General features: G+C 42.8%; 2 protein-coding genes across 42 annotated transcripts in view; one reads left to right on the forward strand and one right to left on the reverse strand.

Annotated features, from left to right (window-relative positions):
• Positions 1–16,239, forward strand: part of nsun6 (NOP2/Sun RNA methyltransferase 6) — a 36,102-nt gene extending 19,863 nt beyond the window's left edge. For 11 of the 28 annotated variants that reach the window (XM_073907608.1, XM_073907613.1, XM_073907618.1 and 8 more), the window contains one exon: positions 2,846–4,174. The gene's annotated coding sequence lies outside the window, so the exon portion shown is untranslated. Of the gene's footprint in view, positions 1–1,042; positions 1,201–2,505; positions 4,175–15,291 lie in introns of those variants that run through there. The other 17 variants (XM_017357149.4, XM_068222797.2, XM_005169055.6 and 14 more) reach the window with 4 other exon arrangements.
• The window catches only part of cacnb2a (calcium channel, voltage-dependent, beta 2a), a 47,232-nt gene that overhangs the window by 6,642 nt on the left and 22,571 nt on the right, over positions 1–18,019 (reverse strand). For 6 of the 14 annotated variants that reach the window (XR_012382563.1, XR_012382562.1, XR_012382561.1 and 3 more), the window contains 7 exons: positions 17,891–17,910; positions 15,320–15,400; positions 12,711–12,769; positions 6,834–6,943; positions 6,248–6,399; positions 5,437–5,532; positions 2,825–3,019 (listed from right to left, as the gene is read on the reverse strand). Coding sequence is in view for 8 of the 14 variants with exons in the window: in XM_068222417.2 (XP_068078518.1) it covers positions 2,825–3,019; positions 5,437–5,532; positions 6,248–6,399; positions 6,834–6,943; positions 12,711–12,769; positions 15,320–15,400; positions 17,891–17,910 (713 nt within the window). In the remaining 6 variants the exon portion in view is untranslated. Of the gene's footprint in view, positions 1–2,824; positions 3,020–5,436; positions 5,533–5,662; positions 6,400–6,833; positions 6,944–12,710; positions 12,770–15,319; positions 15,401–17,890; positions 17,911–18,019 lie in introns of those variants that run through there. The other 8 variants (XR_012382559.1, XR_012382558.1, XR_012382560.1 and 5 more) reach the window with 3 other exon arrangements.

Here is an 18,019-nt window from a genome sequence, read left to right on the forward strand (position 1 = left end):
CCAAAACCGAACTCATTTCCTATGCAGCTTATTATTTTTAAGTATAAGTTTTTATTTTATTGCCTCGTTATTGTGTTGGAAAGTGGATATTCATGCAGCACTTTAACATGTAATGAAAGCACATAATGCAGGCATGTCCAAACTCGATCCTGGAGGGCCAGTGTCCTGCTGAGTTTATCTCCGACTTGCTTAAAAACACCTACAGGAAGTATATTCTAGTATATCTACTAAGAGCTTGATAAGCTGCTTCAGGTGTGTAGATTAGGGTTGGAGCTAAATTCTATAGGACAGCGGCCCTCCAGGACCGAGTTTGGACACCACTGACATAATGAGTATGTGAAGCAGTGGTCACCAAACTTGTCCCTGGAGGGCCGGTGTCCTGCAGATTTTAGCTCCGACCCTAATCAAACACACCTGAACAAGCTAATCGAGGTCTTACTGGGTATACTTGAAACGTCCAGGCAGGTGTGTTGAGGCAAGTTGGAGCTAAACCCTGCAGGGACAATGGCCCTCCAGGGCTGAGATTGGTGACCCCTGATGTGAGGGGTTTAGGGTGAGTTATTCCTTAAATCATAAAGTTTTACCTGAATATGATCATGTGAAAACACACACACACACACACACACACTCACCGTGACTGAGGCTACTCATCTGCAATAGGAACAGCCTCCTCAGTCTGACAAGCCGTAGTGTTTGTCGACAGAGTTATTAGCATATTTGCAAAAACACATGAACATCACGCACGGTTAATCTTGCAGTAACATTTATGACTCTTGTTTGTTTGATTAGTTGTGACTATTTCTGGAAATTGCTTGAGCGTTCTGCTAGATTAAGATCAAGCATCATTCAAATAAGTACTTGTGTTGTTTTATTTATTATCTTTTTTCTGGATTATGTTCAGTTGTTTTGTATATTCATTCATTTATTTTATTTTCGGCTTAGTACTCGACTACCAATAATAGGCAGTTGTTACCAACTAAGGTGTTAAAATGTATTTTAAAGAAACGTTTTAACTTCATTATGGCTGTTTCTCAATTCCAAGAACACAGAGAACAGACTTGTGTTCTTGTGGCGAGCGGTCTTGCCAGGTGTCCTCGGAAGAACGAACTCAGGAGACCGCGAGGGCAGAGAACGCGTCCTTTGAGAAATGAGGCGCTGCGTTCTTCCTGATGGTCACGTGACCTTCACGTGTTTCAAATGGTAAATTATTTAAACATTGCAGCACTCATACAACAATTTATTGTTTTTCCCCTCTTCAAAATATATAATTTGCATAAAAACATTATAAATATACTCTGCACAATATAAATAAAACAGATTTTAATACGAATTTCAGCAAACAAACACCCTTAATGTGTTCATTCCTGTATGAAGATGTTCATGGCAATGTTTACTTTCACCATTTCCTTTAGGGAAACTCCTGAGGTAAATAAGTCATATCTCTGAACTTTAATAATAATCTAAATAAAATGCTGCGCTTCCCACCTCCAGTCGCATAGATATATACACTAGATATCGCATAGGGACCCTGAGCATGCTTCTATAGCGCCGCCACATTGGTACAGTTCTCCCAGGACAACTGTCATTCAACCGCACTAGTCAAGACAGTGTTATTACATGAAGATGCGGGACTTTAGTGCTGTCTACGGGTGTAGTAACGAGCAAACAAAGAAATCAAAGCACAAAGGCAGAACATTTCATAGGTAATATTATGTTTTTTCTGTTTTTGTATGTTCTGAACTTTTGTGCTAATCAGGTAACGTTATTGATGATAACAGTCACTTACTGCATTCACCATACGGCAAAGCAGCTCCAACTCGCACTAAACACTCGGCTTATGCTAGTTTTGTTGAATAAAATCAGCAAACAATGCAAAAGAAATGACAACGAGATGCTGCGCTGCCAGAAACTTGTATTATTGTCGGCTAACGTTAGTGAAAGAGTCGTTCGGGAGATTCATTCACAAACGAATCGCTCCCTCCGTCAGTATGAGAAGTGAAAGCAGGAGAGGAGCTGTGTTTCAGGACATGATTAGATCAAATTTAACAGGCAGGGTGGATAGTACATTTCTGTACACACAAACACAAGCTTTTTGTCAGGAATGCCCGTGCGGTCACTGATCCATCAATGTAGAAAAGTGATGTAAAATTATAAATTTCGTAATTAGAAAAAAAAATTACATACTAACATCTAGGAAAACTCCCGATCATAAATATATATGTGTATATCTCTGGCTTTGGATGGCCACAGTCCTCCACTGTACCTTGGTCCCGCATTCATTTCAAAGGAGCGCTACCCTGTAGCAAGTTGGCGGCGCTATTGACGCATTCTGTACAATAGACAACGATAGGCCAGGCGACATCTAGTGTATATATCTATGCTCCAGTCGCAATGACTTCTGGGACTTCTAGAGCGAGATTGGTGCTCAAGTCTGCATCAGTGCGTCCTTGATATCAAGATCACATCCGGGAAGTTTCACGCGTCCTCCGTACTTGCGGTCTTGAGTCATGGAACTGAACTTTGTCAGCTGATGATGACGTTACACGAGAACACGATGACGCAAGACCGCTGAAGAACGCATATTGAGAAACAGCCTCTTTTTCCGAACTTGTGTGCTTCACTCATCCTTACGAGTGAAGCTCCCAGCTCTTTGATCGCCCCCTGGATGCTGGATGCAGTATAAGTCATAAACCCCGCCTCCTCCATATTAACGAATGATACTTGAGTCCAAATATTTGTTTTAATCACTCTTTTCTTCTTGAACATGTTTTGTTTCTCTCTCTGAGTTTGCCCATGTAAGTGTGTGTGTGAGCTGTTTCTTCACCTTGGGTTGTGTGTTGGTCAGCTGCTCTTTGCAGGCCACTGCAGCTGCGGTCACTGCGCTCAGTTTGTCCAGCAGTGGAGTGGACGGAGCGCCACTGGGAGGATGAGTGGACTTCCAGTATAGCTCCAGATAGTCGGCCATGTGCTCACAGGCGTCTTCCAGCTGATTCTCATCTAGAATAATGTCAAAGAGCTCCTGGAGGGAGGAGAAACAAACATTTATTGGTGCTGCGTCCCAAATCTCCTAATGGACCCTGTTTACAAGACTGTTATGATGTGTTTAACGCTCATCAGCATCTAAAATCCTTGAACAATGTTAATATTTAGATTTTCTTTAAATAGCATATGAACATTTATATGTGTTTATGTATGTATTAAATCATCTTTGCATCAAATTACAAAAAAACAAAACAATGAATGGCCGCTTGTGTGAAGTGTAGGTAATGCAGTGTGTATGGAGGCACAGTAAATCTGACATTATTCTCTCTTCTATCTGCTGTTGTCAGTCTCACACTATTGTTTTCCTCTTTCTGAAAGTCTTAATAACACCATGGTGGAGTTTTTTGTTTGTTATTTCAGCAAAAAGGATAGTAAAAAGATTATTTGTTATACTCTGCCATTCACTACGCTCTGACGCCCCATTCACACGGGGCTGCAGCGTCAACGCTTGACTGAAGGTGTGTCTGAAGTTGGGGTTGTAGGGATCGTCATAGAAGCGTCAGCCAATGAAATTCAGTCAGCAATAGGCCACTGTCTAGCTGGTGTATTTGCATACAGCGATCTGATTGGCTGTAGCTTCCGTCTGTTGAGCTAGTCCCAACTTCTGCAGCGAGCAACGCCTCTGAAGCGGCGCAGACGGATCCACAATGCAGTTCAGCAATGCCTGACATCACCCATTTAAAGTGAATGGGAAGAGTTGACGCTGACGTCCAGGGACACTGAATGGGGCGTAAGTTTACCAACTATGACCACTTCTGTTGCTGAGAAACCCATGAATGTGAAAAGGGTCCATGTATGCTCTTTTTGTGCATGTGGGACAACACACTTCACCATTAATGAACTTTTCTGTTGCTAAGTTACATGCCTTGTCTATCATCTTGTCGCATCATTCACATTTCTTTTATTAATAATTTCCTACCATATCAGAGATGCAGCATTGTTAATCTGGCATTTCAGTGCTCTTCGTGCTGAGAGATCTACTCATGTGTTTGGATAATTGTGCCATTAAAACCTAATGACATATCGTATGTTTATAAATGTTCACAATACTGATTGTGATGCTGATGAAGTGTGACATGAACTAAATATTTTTCATCAGGGTGTATATTAAACAATCATCCAAACTGCTTTACTCAAGCCTCTCCACTAAACCCTCATAGATTTATAACACTTTTTTATTTTTCACTTGTGTTTGTAGTTTGAATTTATATTAATTATAGAGGACGGACATCTGACCAATCACAACAGAATAGAGGAGGATCATCTGACCAATCAGAGCAAAGTAGAGGAGGATCATCTGTCCAGTCAGAGCAAAGTAGAGGAGCATCGTCTGACCAATCAGAGCAAAGTAGAGGAGGATCATTTGTCCAATCAGAGCAAATTAGAGGAGGATCATCTGACCAATCGGAGCATAGGAGAGGAGGATCATCTGACCAATCAGAGCAAAGTAGAGGAGGATCATCTGACCAATCAAAGCAAAGCAGAGGAGTCATCTGACCAATCGGAGCAAGATAGGGGAGGCTTATCTGACCAATCAAAGCAAAGGAGAATCATCTGACCAATCAGAGCAAAGTAGAGGAGGATCATCTGACCAATCACAGACGGTTAAAGAAGCGGCATTTGACCAATCAGAGCAAAGTAGATGAGGGTCATCTGATCAGTCAGAGCAATGTAGAGCTTTATCTGACCAATCAGAGCAAAGGAGGAGTTATCTGACCAATCAAAAGAAAGTGAATGAGGGCCATCTGACCAATCAGAGCAAAGTAGATGAGGATCATCTGACCAATCAGAGCAAAGTAGATGAGGATCATCTGACCAATCAGAGCAAAGTAGTGGAGGATCATCTGACCAATCAGAGCAAAGTAGATGAGGATCATCTGACCAATCAGAGCAAATTAGTGGCAGATCATCTGACCAATCAGAGCAAAGTAGATGAGGATCATCTGACCAATCAGAGCAAAATAGTGGCGGATCATCTGACCAATTAGAGCAAAATAGTGGCGGATCATCTGACCAATTAGAGCAAAATAGTGGAGGATCATCTGACCAATCAGAACAAAATAGTGGAGGATCATCTGACCAATTAGAGCAAAATAGTGGAGGATCATCTGACCAATAAGAGCAAAGTAGTTTCTCTAAAATGGGTGGAAAATAGGGACTGGGTCATTGAACAGTTTCAGACACAGAGAAAGAGCTGATGCTGCAATAATATGCTGAGAAAATGAAAGAGTTTTTGACCTTGGATAATTAAAAATCTAGTATATGAGACTAAAATAGAAACCCATACAATGTCATCATAGAGCCATGTCAAAAGAAATAATAATAGGTGTGTGTGTGTGTGTGCGTGTGCGTGCGTGTGTGCGTGCGTGTGTGTGTGCGTGCGTGTGCTCTCACTGAAGGGCACTGGGCCAGTTTGTCAGCTGCCACCATCTGTACATTGAGATGTTTGGCCTGAGACTTTCCTCGGGACTTGATTAATCTCTGCAAAACCTGAAAGATCGACACACACAACACATAGCAGTGATGCTACTTCAACATCAACGTCATAACAAACTGTCAGAGAGAGAATATAGAGAGAAAAGTCGAAATATGCAACATTGAGTAACTCATTTAAAAGTAGTAATGGGCTACTCTACAGTTTTTACTAGCATGACAGTGAAGTTGTTTTCATGACATCCTTTTTAATCCGTAACAAATATGATGGCTGTTTCATTAAATAATAAATCGTTAGGTCTGAACTGTATACTGATTTTGAAAACATTACAAGGCTTAAAAGTAGGTAAAACTAGGTTAAATAAGCAAGTTAGGGTAATTAGGCAAGTCACTGTACAACAGTGTTTATTTCTGTAGACAATCCAAAACAAATATAGCTTAAAGGGGCTAATAATATTGACCTTAAGATGGCTTTAAATTTATTCTAGCTGAAATAAAACAAATAAGCTAATAAGTTAATAATGTTTCTACAGGAGAAAAAATATTACAGGAAATACTGTGAAAAATTTCGAGAGGGCGAATAACTTTGACTTCAACTTTATATCTGACTGCTAGAATTAAAAACCGTCTTCATGTTAAGTCAAGTTAAAAATTGTGTATGCAAAACATTGCAGTCGTTAATCATAACCCGAACCGTGAGACCATAAGTTCACACCCTTATTTCACACACATGCACAAGAGCTGTGTGTGTGTGTCTAATCTGAGTGTGAACCTTTGGAGAGGTGATCTTGATGTAGACAATGATGGGTGCCAGACAGGTTTTCCCCAGCTGTGACGGATGGTTTATTGTGTCGGCGTCCAAAACCACCAGCTGCAGCGTTCGGGCCAGCTCAAATATCCTCTCGATCTCGCTCTGAACCTCCGCTACACACAAACAAACAGACACAATTCACAGAATGAAGGCATTACAGTAAAGTAAAAGTTTTATAGGGGGGGTTGTTTAGTAGCAGTCTGTAAATATAACCAGGCTCTAATGCTAAACATGTATTAAATCTACTTTTTATAATCAGACTTGATGAAAACAGTCTGCAGAAACACTTTGATTGACATTCTCTCTTTGTACGTGTCATCAGAGGGGGAAAGCCCCGCCCACTAGTGACCATCTCTCCCTCATTAGCATGCTGTTTTTGAATCTGCCACTTATGCTGACACATAGGCATCTGTAGCTCCGCCCTCTTTTGAAAAGAGCACAATCTCGTTTGCATTTAAAGCGACAGTAACCAAAATGCCACAATTAGGGTCAACGTCTAAAAGGGTCAGTTTCAAAGAGCAGAGGAGTGTGCAAGTGTTGCTCTCACCTAGATTGGAGCGTGTGTTTGAGCGCTCGATGATGGCGTGTTTACTGGGGTTGTTCAGTACTGAGCGTTTGGCCAGAGAGATATCAGCTGCCACTCTTGTGATGGTTATCCTGAAGCACAGAAAACACAGATGACAAACCAATGCTAATCAAACACAAGTACTTGAATGCAGTGTTTCCCAACCCTGTTCCTAGAGGCACAGGTCTTGGAGTCGCTGGTTCAAGCCTCATCTGGGTCAGTGGGCGTTTCTGTGTGGAGTTTGCATGTTCTCCCCGTGTTTTGGCATGGGTTTGCACCGGGTGCTCCGGTTTCCCCCTCAGTCCAAACACATGCGCTATAGGGGATTTGGGTAAGCCAAATTGTCCGTAGTGTATGTGTGTGAATGAAAGTGTATGGGTGTTTCCCAGTGATGGAGAGGGCATCCACTGCATAAAACATAAGCTGGATAAGTTGGCAGTTCATTCCACTGTGGTGACCCCTGATTAATAAAGCCAATAAAATAATGACTGAATGAATATTCAGTTTCTTACACGGACAATCGTTTGACTTTACAAGACCTCAGTGTGTCAGCAGGAGCCACGGCTATTGATTTGGACTCGTTTGCATGTGTTTATTTTTAATCCAATAAACCTGTCACCATTCATTGCTATTATATGGATCTCCAAGGACTACGGATTCAGCTCAAAATCTTCTTTAATGCTCTACTGCAGTGGTCTTCAACCACCGTACCTGTCCGCGGAACAATTGGTACCGGCCCACATAAGAAATCATAAATTATTTCTGTAGAAAATATCCCCCCCGCGACTTGGTTTCTTCCACTCACCCCCGCCATCTCACGTGAAATGGACTATGCCAAAATCCACCACGGAGCGGGAAGAACGATAGAATATAACTCATTGGTGGTTGTTGATAGTTTAAAGTTAAAAAACAGGAAGTATTTACCTTATTCTCCGCCGACCAGCAGGCGCTGCCATTTGAATCTTTTTGTCTCGCGACTTCCGGTCTCATTCACTTCCATTCATTTTTTGACGTTAAAAACTGCTCGTTACGCTGCTTGATGTTGCAATTTGATATTTTCTAATATTATATTATTCTACTTGGTCTGTATAGTCATGCAAACATTTGTTTGTAGAGCAAGTAGTTTGACCGTTTTCTGTCGTTTATTATTCCTTGTCATTTCTCCCATAGGTGACTGAATCGGAAGTTCTAAGACAATCGCGAAAACAGGCGCACTTCCGCATTTTAGAATAAGGTCAATAGAGTCCAACTCAGTAGAGCATTTAAGGATTGTGCATATATGTGTGCGTGCATCGCTAAGTAAGTAGCTGAAATTACTGCAATATGTATCTATATGGAGTTTCAGATAATCATACTCATTAGGGCCAGGGCCGGAGCAAGCTGAACTGCCGCTCTAGGCAGAGGACGATCATGCCGCCTTCAACCCCAATATGTGAAAATGAAAGTGACCGGTTATGAAAATGAAGTGTCGCGGACCTCTATTCTGCTGCCCTATGCGCGGATATAACTGAGGACGCGCGGGTGTTGCAGACCTCTATTCTGCTGCCCTATGCGCGGATATAACTGAGGACGCACGGGTGTCGCAGACCTCTATTCTGCTGCCCTATGCGCGGATATAACTGAGGACGCGCGGGTGTCGCAGACCTCTATTCTGCTGCCCTATGCGCGGATATAACTGAGGACGCGCGGGTGTCGCAGACCTCTATTCTGCTGCCCTATGCGCGGATATAACTGAGGACGCGCGGGTGTCGCAGACCTCTATTCTGCTGCCCTATGCGCGGATATAACTGAGGACGCGCGGGTGTCGCAGACCTCTATTCTGCTGCCCTATGCGCGGATATAACTGAGGACGCGCGGGTGTCGCAGACCTCTATTCTGCTGCCCTATGCGCGGATATAACTGAGGACCCGCGGGTGTCGCAGACCTCTATTCTGCCGCCCTAAGCGCGGATATAACTGAGGACGCGCGGGTGTCGCAGACCTCTATTCTGCCGCCCTAAGCGCGGATATAACTGAGGACGCGCTTGTGTTGCAGACCTCTATTCTGCTGCCCTATGCGCGGATATAACTGAGGACACGCGGGTGTCGCAGACCTCTATTCTGCTGCCCTATCCACGGATATAACTGAGGATGCGCGGGTGTCGCAGACCTCTATTCTGCCACCCTATGCGCGGATATAACTGAGGACGCGCGGGTGTCGCAGACCTCTATTCTGCTGCCCTATGCGCGGATATAACTGAGGACGCGCGGGTGTCGCAGACCTCTATTCTGCTGCCCTATCCACGGATATAACTGAGGATGCGCGGGTGTCGCAGACCTCTATTCTGCCACCCTATGCGCGGATATAACTGAGGACGCGCGGGTGTCGCAGACCTCTATTCTGCTGCCCTATGCGTGGATATAACTGAGGACGCACGGGTGTTGCAGACCTCTATTCTGCCGCCCTAAGCGCGGATATAACTGAGGACGCGCGGGTGTCGCAGACCTCTATTCTGCTGCCCTATGCGCGGATATAACTGAGGACGCACGGGTGTTGCAGACCTCTATTCTGCCGCCCTAAGCGCGGATATAACTGAGGACGCGCGGGTGTCGCAGACCTCTATTCTGCTGCCCTATGCGCGGATATAACTGAGGACGCGCAGGTGTCGCAGACCTCTATTCTGCTGCCCTATGCGCGGATATAACTGAGGACGCACGGGTGTCGCAGACCTCTATTCTGCTGCCCTATGCGCGGATATAACTGAGGACGCGCGGGTGTCGCAGACCTCTATTCTGCTGCCCTATGCGCGGATATAACTGAGGACCCGCGGGTGTCGCAGACCTCTATTCTGCTGCCCTATGCGCGGATATAACTGAGGACGCGCGGGTGTCGCAGACCTCTATTCTGCTGCCCTATGCGCGGATATAACTGAGGACCCGCGGGTGTCGCAGACCTCTATTCTGCTGCCCTATGCGCGGATATAACTGAGGACGCGCGGGTGTCGCAGACCTCTATTCTGCTGCCCTATGCGCGGATATAACTGAGGACCCGCGGGTGTCGCAGACCTCTATTCTGCTGCCCTATGCGCGGATATAACTGAGGACGCGCGGGTGTCGCAGACCTCTATTCTGCTGCCCTATGCGCGGATATAACTGAGGACCCGCGGGTGTCGCAGACCTCTATTTTGCTGCCCTATGCACGGATATAACTGAGGACGCGCGGGTGTTGCAGACCTCTATTCTGCTGCCCTATGCGCGGATATAACTGAGGACGCGCGGGTGTTGCAGACCTCTATTCTGCTGCCCTATGCACGGATATAACTGAGGACGCGCGGGTGTCGCAGACCTCTATTCTGCTGCCCTATGCGCGGATATAACTGAGGACGCGCGGGTGTTGCAGACCTCTATTCTGCTGCCCTATGCACGGATATAACTGAGGACGCGCGGGTGTTGCAGACCTCTATTCTGCTGCCCTATGCGCGGATATAACTGAGGACGCGCGGGTGTCGCAGACCTCTATTCTGCCGCCCTAAGCGCGGATATAACTGAGGACCCGCGGGTGTCGCAGACCTCTATTCTGCCGCCCTATGCGCGGATATAACTGAGGACGCGCGGGTGTTGCAGACCTCTATTCTGCCGCCCTAAGCGCGGATATAACTGAGGACGCGCGGGTGTTGCAGACCTCTATTCTGCCGCCCTATGCGCGGATATAACTGAGGACGCGCGGGTGTTGCAGACCTCTATTCTGCCGCCCTAAGCGCGGATATAACTGAGGACCCGCGGGTGTCGCAGACCTCTATTTTGCTGCCCTATGCACGGATATAACTGAGGACGCGCGGGTGTCGCAGACCTCTATTCTGCTGCCCTATGCGCGGATATAACTGAGGACGCGCGGGTGTTGCAGACCTCTATTCTGCTGCCCTATGCACGGATATAACTGAGGACGCGCGGGTGTTGCAGACCTCTATTCTGCTGCCCTAAGCGCGGATATAACTGAGGACGCGCGGGTGTCGCAGACCTCTATTCTGCCGCCCTAAGCGCGGATATAACTGAGGACCCGCGGGTGTCGCAGACCTCTATTCTGCCGCCCTATGCGCGGATATAACTGAGGACGCGCGGGTGTTGCAGACCTCTATTCTGCCGCCCTAAGCGCGGATATAACTGAGGACGCGCGGGTGTTGCAGACCTCTATTCTGCCGCCCTATGCGCGGATATAACTGAGGACGCGCAGGTGTCGCAGACCTCTATTCTGCCGCCCTAAGCGCGGATATAACGCCCTATTCACACGGGGCTTCAGCGTCAACGCTTGACAGAGGGCGTGTCTGAAGTTGGAGCTGAAACGATCGTCATAGAAGCGTCAGCCAATGAAATTCAGTCAGCAATAGGCCACTGTCTGAGCTGGTGTATTTGCATACAGCGATCTGATTGGCTGACGCTTCCGTCGGCGCTTGAAAAGTTGAGCTGGTCCCAACTTCTGCAGCGAGGAACGCTTCTGAAGCGGCGCAGACGGATCCACAATGCAGTTCGGCAACGCCTGACGTCACCCATTCAAAGTGAATGGGAAGCGTTGACGCTGACGCCCCGTGTGAATAGGGCGTAACTGAGGACGCGCGGGTGTCGCAGACCTCTATTCTGCTGCCCTATGCGCGGATATAACTGAGGACGCGCGGGTGTCGCAGACCTCTATTCTGCTGCCCTATGCGCGGATGTAACTGAGGACGCGCGGTTGCTGATGGAGGTGTCGCTTACTGACGCAGCCCTCTCTATTCTGTCGCCTATGCGCGAATATATCTGAGGACGCAGGTGGTGAGGGAGGTGTCGCGGACATAACTGAGGACGCGGGTGGTAAGGGGGGTGTTGCGGACGCCGCCCTCTCTATACTGCCGCCCTAGGTTGCCACTATGGACGCGCCGGCCCTGATTAGGGCTGTAACATGGCAATGCATACATTTAATTCGGCTATACGGTTGTATTATTGTTAATATGTTCGTCAGTTGAGATGTTTGGCACTGATGTTATGTATTTAATGCATATAAACCTTTATTGAAACATAATCAGACTGCGATAGTGCAACTAGCGCATGCGCACTGAGTTGTTCATGATTAAGCTGGATGCACGAGCGCAGTAAGTTAGCAGTGTTCACGTGAAGAAACCCCACACCAGCCCGTTGTAAAATTGACAACCGTTGACCGGTCCGCGGTGAAAAAAAGGTTGGGGACCACTGCTCTACTGAACATCTTGGATGAAATGAATCTAAGTAAATGAACAAGAAATCAGTTTTTTTTGTGTGGATGAACTATCTCTTTAACACAACTCACGCTTCCTGTCTTCCCAAAATGTGCGCATTTATTTTGAGCATTCCCGCATCTAGTGCTCCATTCAGTGTGTGTGTGGGCGGATACTAGAAGAAGTACCCACAACCCTGGGGTCAGTCAGTCAGCATTATATAGTAGTCAAAATTATTATTATTATTTGAAGGCAAAAACTTTGCACAATAGTTTAAAAAAACATTTTAATTTAATTTCAAACCATGTACAGTATGACTTAGCTCTGGATAAAGTTTCAGATTTGTAAATGCAGAGGTGTGCTGTGCGGGCGGTCGTACAGATATATTTGCTTAATGTCATGCTCTAAATGCAGAGCTGTGTGGGCAGTTTTACAGATGGATTTATTAAATGTCGTACTGTGAATGCAGGCCGTGTTGTGCGGGAAGCTTCAGTCCAGGGAAGGCAGAAGCATGTGAGTGGACTGTGTGCTTATGGCCAATTAAGGCAATGAGATGGGACTATTTAAAGAAACTCCACAGACTCGCGTGACGTATACACAAATATATAAACTAACTATCCCTGAGGAGGAAGAGAAAGAGCGGGACACACACTCACCTCCCCTCAAACCGGTGCTTCAGAAAGTCAAACAGCGCTTTCTGCATCATATCTGTTACCTGTTCACACACACACACACACACACACACAAAACAAACACTGGTCACTTGTCTGCCACCTTTAGCACACTGTATATCTATTACCTTCAGAAAGCTAATGTAAATGCTTGACGGGTTAAAAATACTGGCAGCTCATTGGCTGGTTTTATATTGTATTTTACATGACATCAACCATGACGATGTATTGTTTTAAATTATTACACAGGGTTTCAAATCAAATTGGGTAAGTACAAAAACAAACGTGGGGTTAAATTTATCCCTGTACAATTTAATTACAGAAAATAAACTCAACGATTGGTTTTGTTCATATTATTGTCAAAATTGAGTTGAAATAACCCAACATTTTTAGTTAAAAGTCACTTTGTCAAACTTCAGAGTTAAAATTTCAGCATCAAAATTTGTCAAAACAGAGAAACAAAATCCCATAATGCAATACTACGCTTTTAAATTATATACACCCATATATTTTTGCAGTGTAAATTTAAATTAATATGCCCTTGCGAAAGAAATCGTTCAAAATATGAACACAGAAATGTAATGACGAACATTTAAAGAGGAGTTTCAGGCATTACCAGTTCGTTGACCACCTGTCAACTTTTATATATATATATATATATATATATATATATATATATATATATATATATATATATATATATATATATATATATATATATATAATATTATTTTATATTTTAGTAATGTATTGTGTTTGTCAAGGAAACGTAACTATTTTACGTTTTGTCAGTTTAGTGGCTAATTCAGTAATTCGAGATCAGCCGTACAAAATTGTTTGGTTTTTAAAAAGAGGCGTGGCACCAAACTCCACCCCTAAACCCAACCATCATTGGAGGATGAGGGGGTGTCGCAGACGAAAGTGGAAGGAGTGGGGGGGTATATGTTGTGGGCCATTAATAATATCTCTGGGGGCCACCAAAATGTGTGGGCCCTTAGAAGCGTTGGAAACTCGATGCTTAAAGAAAATTTAGTTTTGTCACTCATAATAACGCCTTAATAACGGTGGCGTTCAACTCGTAAATACAATTTATCCGACATTACTTCTGACTAATGCACCATCAGTAATAGGTGGAAGGGCATAGCTGTGCATATTTTACTGTCAAACTGACATCATCAGAGAACAACTGCCGTTACAGAGCGATAGAACATTGTAAGATTTTGCTTCAGGTTTACCAAAACAAACGCTAGCAAAATAAACTTTAATGTAACTTTAAATGTGATTGTAACTGTAATGCGCACTTTAATAAGTTTTCAACCCAGGCTCATTGGAAATACATGCTTCAGTCAGCATTTTTTTTTTTTGCGAAACCAAAAATACGTAGCTCTAGGTATGTTTCGATGCACATTTCAGATGACAAATCCACTAGAGGGCGCTGGCTACATTTTTTGTGTATCTGAAATGCGTTAATAAGGATGTGTTTTGTTGCACGTTTTAGATGACAAATCCACTAAAGAGCGCTGGCTACATTTTTGCGAATCTGAAATACGTTACTAAGGGTGTGTTTTGTTGCACATTTAAGATGACAAATCCACTAGAGGGCGCTGACTACATTTTGCTAATCTAAAATACATTACTTACGGTACGTTTTGTTGCACGTTTCAGATAGCAAAGTCACTAGACGGCGCTGGCTACATTTTTGCCAATGTGAAATGCATTACTAAGGGTGTTTTGTTGCACGTTTCAGATGACAAAACCACTAGAGGGCGCTGGCTACATTTTGCTAATCTAAAATACGTTACTTAGGGTACGTTTTGTTGCACATTTTACATAGCAAAGCCACTAGAGGGTGCTGGCTACATTTTTGCGAATCTAAAATACGTTACTTAGGGTATGTTTTGTTGCACGTTTCAGATAGCAAAGCCACTAGACGGCGCTGGCTACATTTTGCCAATATGGAATGCGTTACTAAGGGTATGTTTTGTTGCATGTTTCAGATAACAAAGCCACTAGAGGGTGCTGGCTACATTTTTGCCATTTTCTGAAATGCGTTACTTACCATACTTATCATACGGATCAGCTATCCAACCACTGAACTAAATTCTTCGCTATAATATAATAGTGTTTTTAAAAGCAAATGTAAGAGAAAAGTGCACAGCAAACATAGTTTTACCTTGATTTCACATTGCTTTTATCTCTTGTGGAAGCATGCTTCACTTCAAACCCAAGCCTTCTGCCGCACAAGCTCAACACATACAAGGTGAGCTCCTGAGCAAACTGACCACGCCAGAAAAGTTGTCCTTATTAAGATAGGAATTTTATTATTGTAGGATTTATTTTTGGTATTGTGCAAAGAACTGCACGAAAAATAATCCTGCATTCATCAATAATATGTCCCTGTAAATATCATAAGTGTGAAAAGAAACAAAAGTTGTTGGCGTCATACTGCCCCCTAGTGTTAATTTTAACCTACAAACTGCAGTCAAATGTATGTTGTTTTTGCAGCTTTACAAAAATGTAGACTAGAGCACGTATTTACAATAAGCCTGTGTGTTGTATGTTTCAGTACGGCATCACAATACTTTCTGCAGCACCTCGTAGCCCTTGAGTGAAGGTCCAACGAGAACAACCGGCCTCATCGACGGCACCACATCATATGGAGGAGCATGCTCCGTCTGTACAGCGGCACACAAACACAACATAAACACACACTCACCTTACACGATACAGAGACACAACGATCAAGACCAACCTAAATGCTTCAAGTGTCAAATTTAACGTCAGCAGGCATGTTCTTATATTTGCTGAATATTTAAAGGGACAGTTCACCCAAAAAGGAAAATTCGATCATCATTGACTTGTTCAAAGCCTATTTGAGATTCTTTCTTCACAAAAGAAGATATTTTGAAGAATGCTGGTAGCTGGCTGAATTTCATAGTCATTATTTTTGCCTTCTACGAAAGTCAATGGGTTGTATTCTTTGAAATATCTTTTTTTGGGGGGTTCTACAGAAGAAAGAAACTCATAAAACCACACAAGGGAGAATTAATGATGAGCAAATGTTCATTTTTGGGTGAACTATGCCTTTAAAAAATGACAGCAGTTCTTTGCATGCATTTCTATATATAACTAATGTAATGCATTAATTTTGGCTGAAAACAAACCTACATTAAATTTGACACCCACTTGAAAACTCAAAACACACACCATGTTTAGTAGAATGATGTATTCTTACCAGGGTTTTATAACAGAACAGTAAGCAAATGATACCATTATTATTTATACAGTTGTGTATAGTATACAAGATCGATGTTGAAGTAACACTTTATATATGAATCTGGTTACAGACTGATTTTGAGCATTGATAGAGTACTTAGAGTTGTGTAATTATTGTCAATCATTGTTTAAAGTTATCTGACATTGTCAAGATGGCATTGTTATCACCCAGTTTAACTCTTGTCATATTTTTTATGCCCATTGTAAACTATAGTGAATAAACTGATGCTATGAGAAATGTTGATAATTTTTGATTTACTGTATAAATAATAGTGTTATTTAAACATGCACACACACACACACACAAATAAACACATATGAAGCTGTATCGCGGACAATTGTTAAAAGGAGACTAAGAAGTGTTACTTAGAAGTGGCCATGCGATCGTTCCTACTATGTTGCGCATTTTTTAAGCTTACAAAATAAAAACTTACAAATGTAAAAGCATCTAATCCTACACAACTCTATTAAAGGTGTGATCATAGTAGTTCTCTTATAATTAAGTAAACGTAGGGTGTCAAATACATTTTTTACTTTGGTGAACCATCGCCAGCAGTTACAAAACTATAGTGTAAGAATTCCATGAAGCAAATCCACTTCATCTGTTCATGGAAATGTCTGATCGTGTATTCTGATCATTATTACCAAGAATCAAAGTATTAATTAGTTCTTTTAAACTGAAAAGAGGAGTCAATTCCTTTTATAAAATCCATTCCGAGCTTTGGAATCAACCCTCCATTTTCAAGGCCTAGAAATTATTATTATTATTTTTTTTTTGGAATTGACTCTTGATTCTCAGTGTCTACTTTGGAATTGTTTCTTTTTGCAATCGATTTTCAATGCCTCTGAATTTATTCTTCTTACAATCGAGTCTTGATTCTCACTGCCTCAGATTTTATTCTTTTTGGAATCAATTCTCTATTCTCAACACCATAGTATCAAATGTTTTTGGAATCAACTCTTGACTCTCAATGTCTCATCTGATTCTTAATGTCTTGGACTTGATTCTTTTTGGATTTGACTCTTGATTCCTAATGCCTCTCAGTTGATTCTATTTGGAATCGACTCTTGATTCTCAATGTCTCAGAATTAATTCTTTTTTAAATCAACTTGATTTCAGAATTCATCCTTTTTGGAATCGACTATTGGTTCTTTTGGAATCAACTTTTAGTTCTCAGTGCATTGGAACTGATTCTTTTTGGAATCGACTCTTGATTTTCAATGCCTCGACTCTCTCTTCTCAATGCCTCAGAACTGATTCTTTTTGGAATCGAGTCTTGATTCTCAATGCCTAGGAATTGATTCTTTTTAGAATTGACTCTTGATTCTCAATGCCTCAGAATTTATTCTTTTTGGAATTGACTCCCAATTCGTAATGCCTCAAAATTTATTCTTTTAGGAATAAACTCTTGATTCTCAACACCTCAGAATCAATTGGTTTTTCGAATCAACTCTTGGTTCTCAATGCCTCGGAACTGATTCTTTTTAGAATCGACTCTTGATTTTCAATGCCTCTCTACTCTCAAATCTCAATGCCTAAGAACTGATTCTTTTTGAAATTGACTCTTGATTCTCAATGCCTTGCAAATTATTCTTTTTGAAAGCAAATCTTGATTATCAACACCTTGCAATTGACTCTTTTTAGAATTACCTCTTGATTCTCAATGTCTCAGAATTGACTCTTTTTGGAATACAATCTGATTCTAAATGCCTAGGAATTGATTCTTTGTGGAATCAACTCTTGATTCTCAGTGCCTCAGAACAGATTACTTTTGTAATCGACTCCCAGCCCTAATAATCAATGAACTAGAACACCTCAACAGGCACTTCATAACAGGAACGATGCTTGACAGGCCGGATGAATCCACTGAGAGGTCAAACAAACTCACCGACTTCTGCCACTGCTTAGCTGAGGATCAGAGGAGGGAAAAACAGACAAAAAGAAAAGAGCGAGGGAGAGTTAAAGATCGGGACACGGTCAACAAAGGAAAAGACAGGGAGAGAAGGGCAACAGTGAG

The sequence above is a fragment of the Danio rerio genome, chromosome 7 (genome assembly GCF_049306965.1).
Source record: "Danio rerio strain Tuebingen ecotype United States chromosome 7, GRCz12tu, whole genome shotgun sequence".
Classification (NCBI taxonomy): Eukaryota; Metazoa; Chordata; class Actinopteri; order Cypriniformes; family Danionidae; genus Danio; species Danio rerio.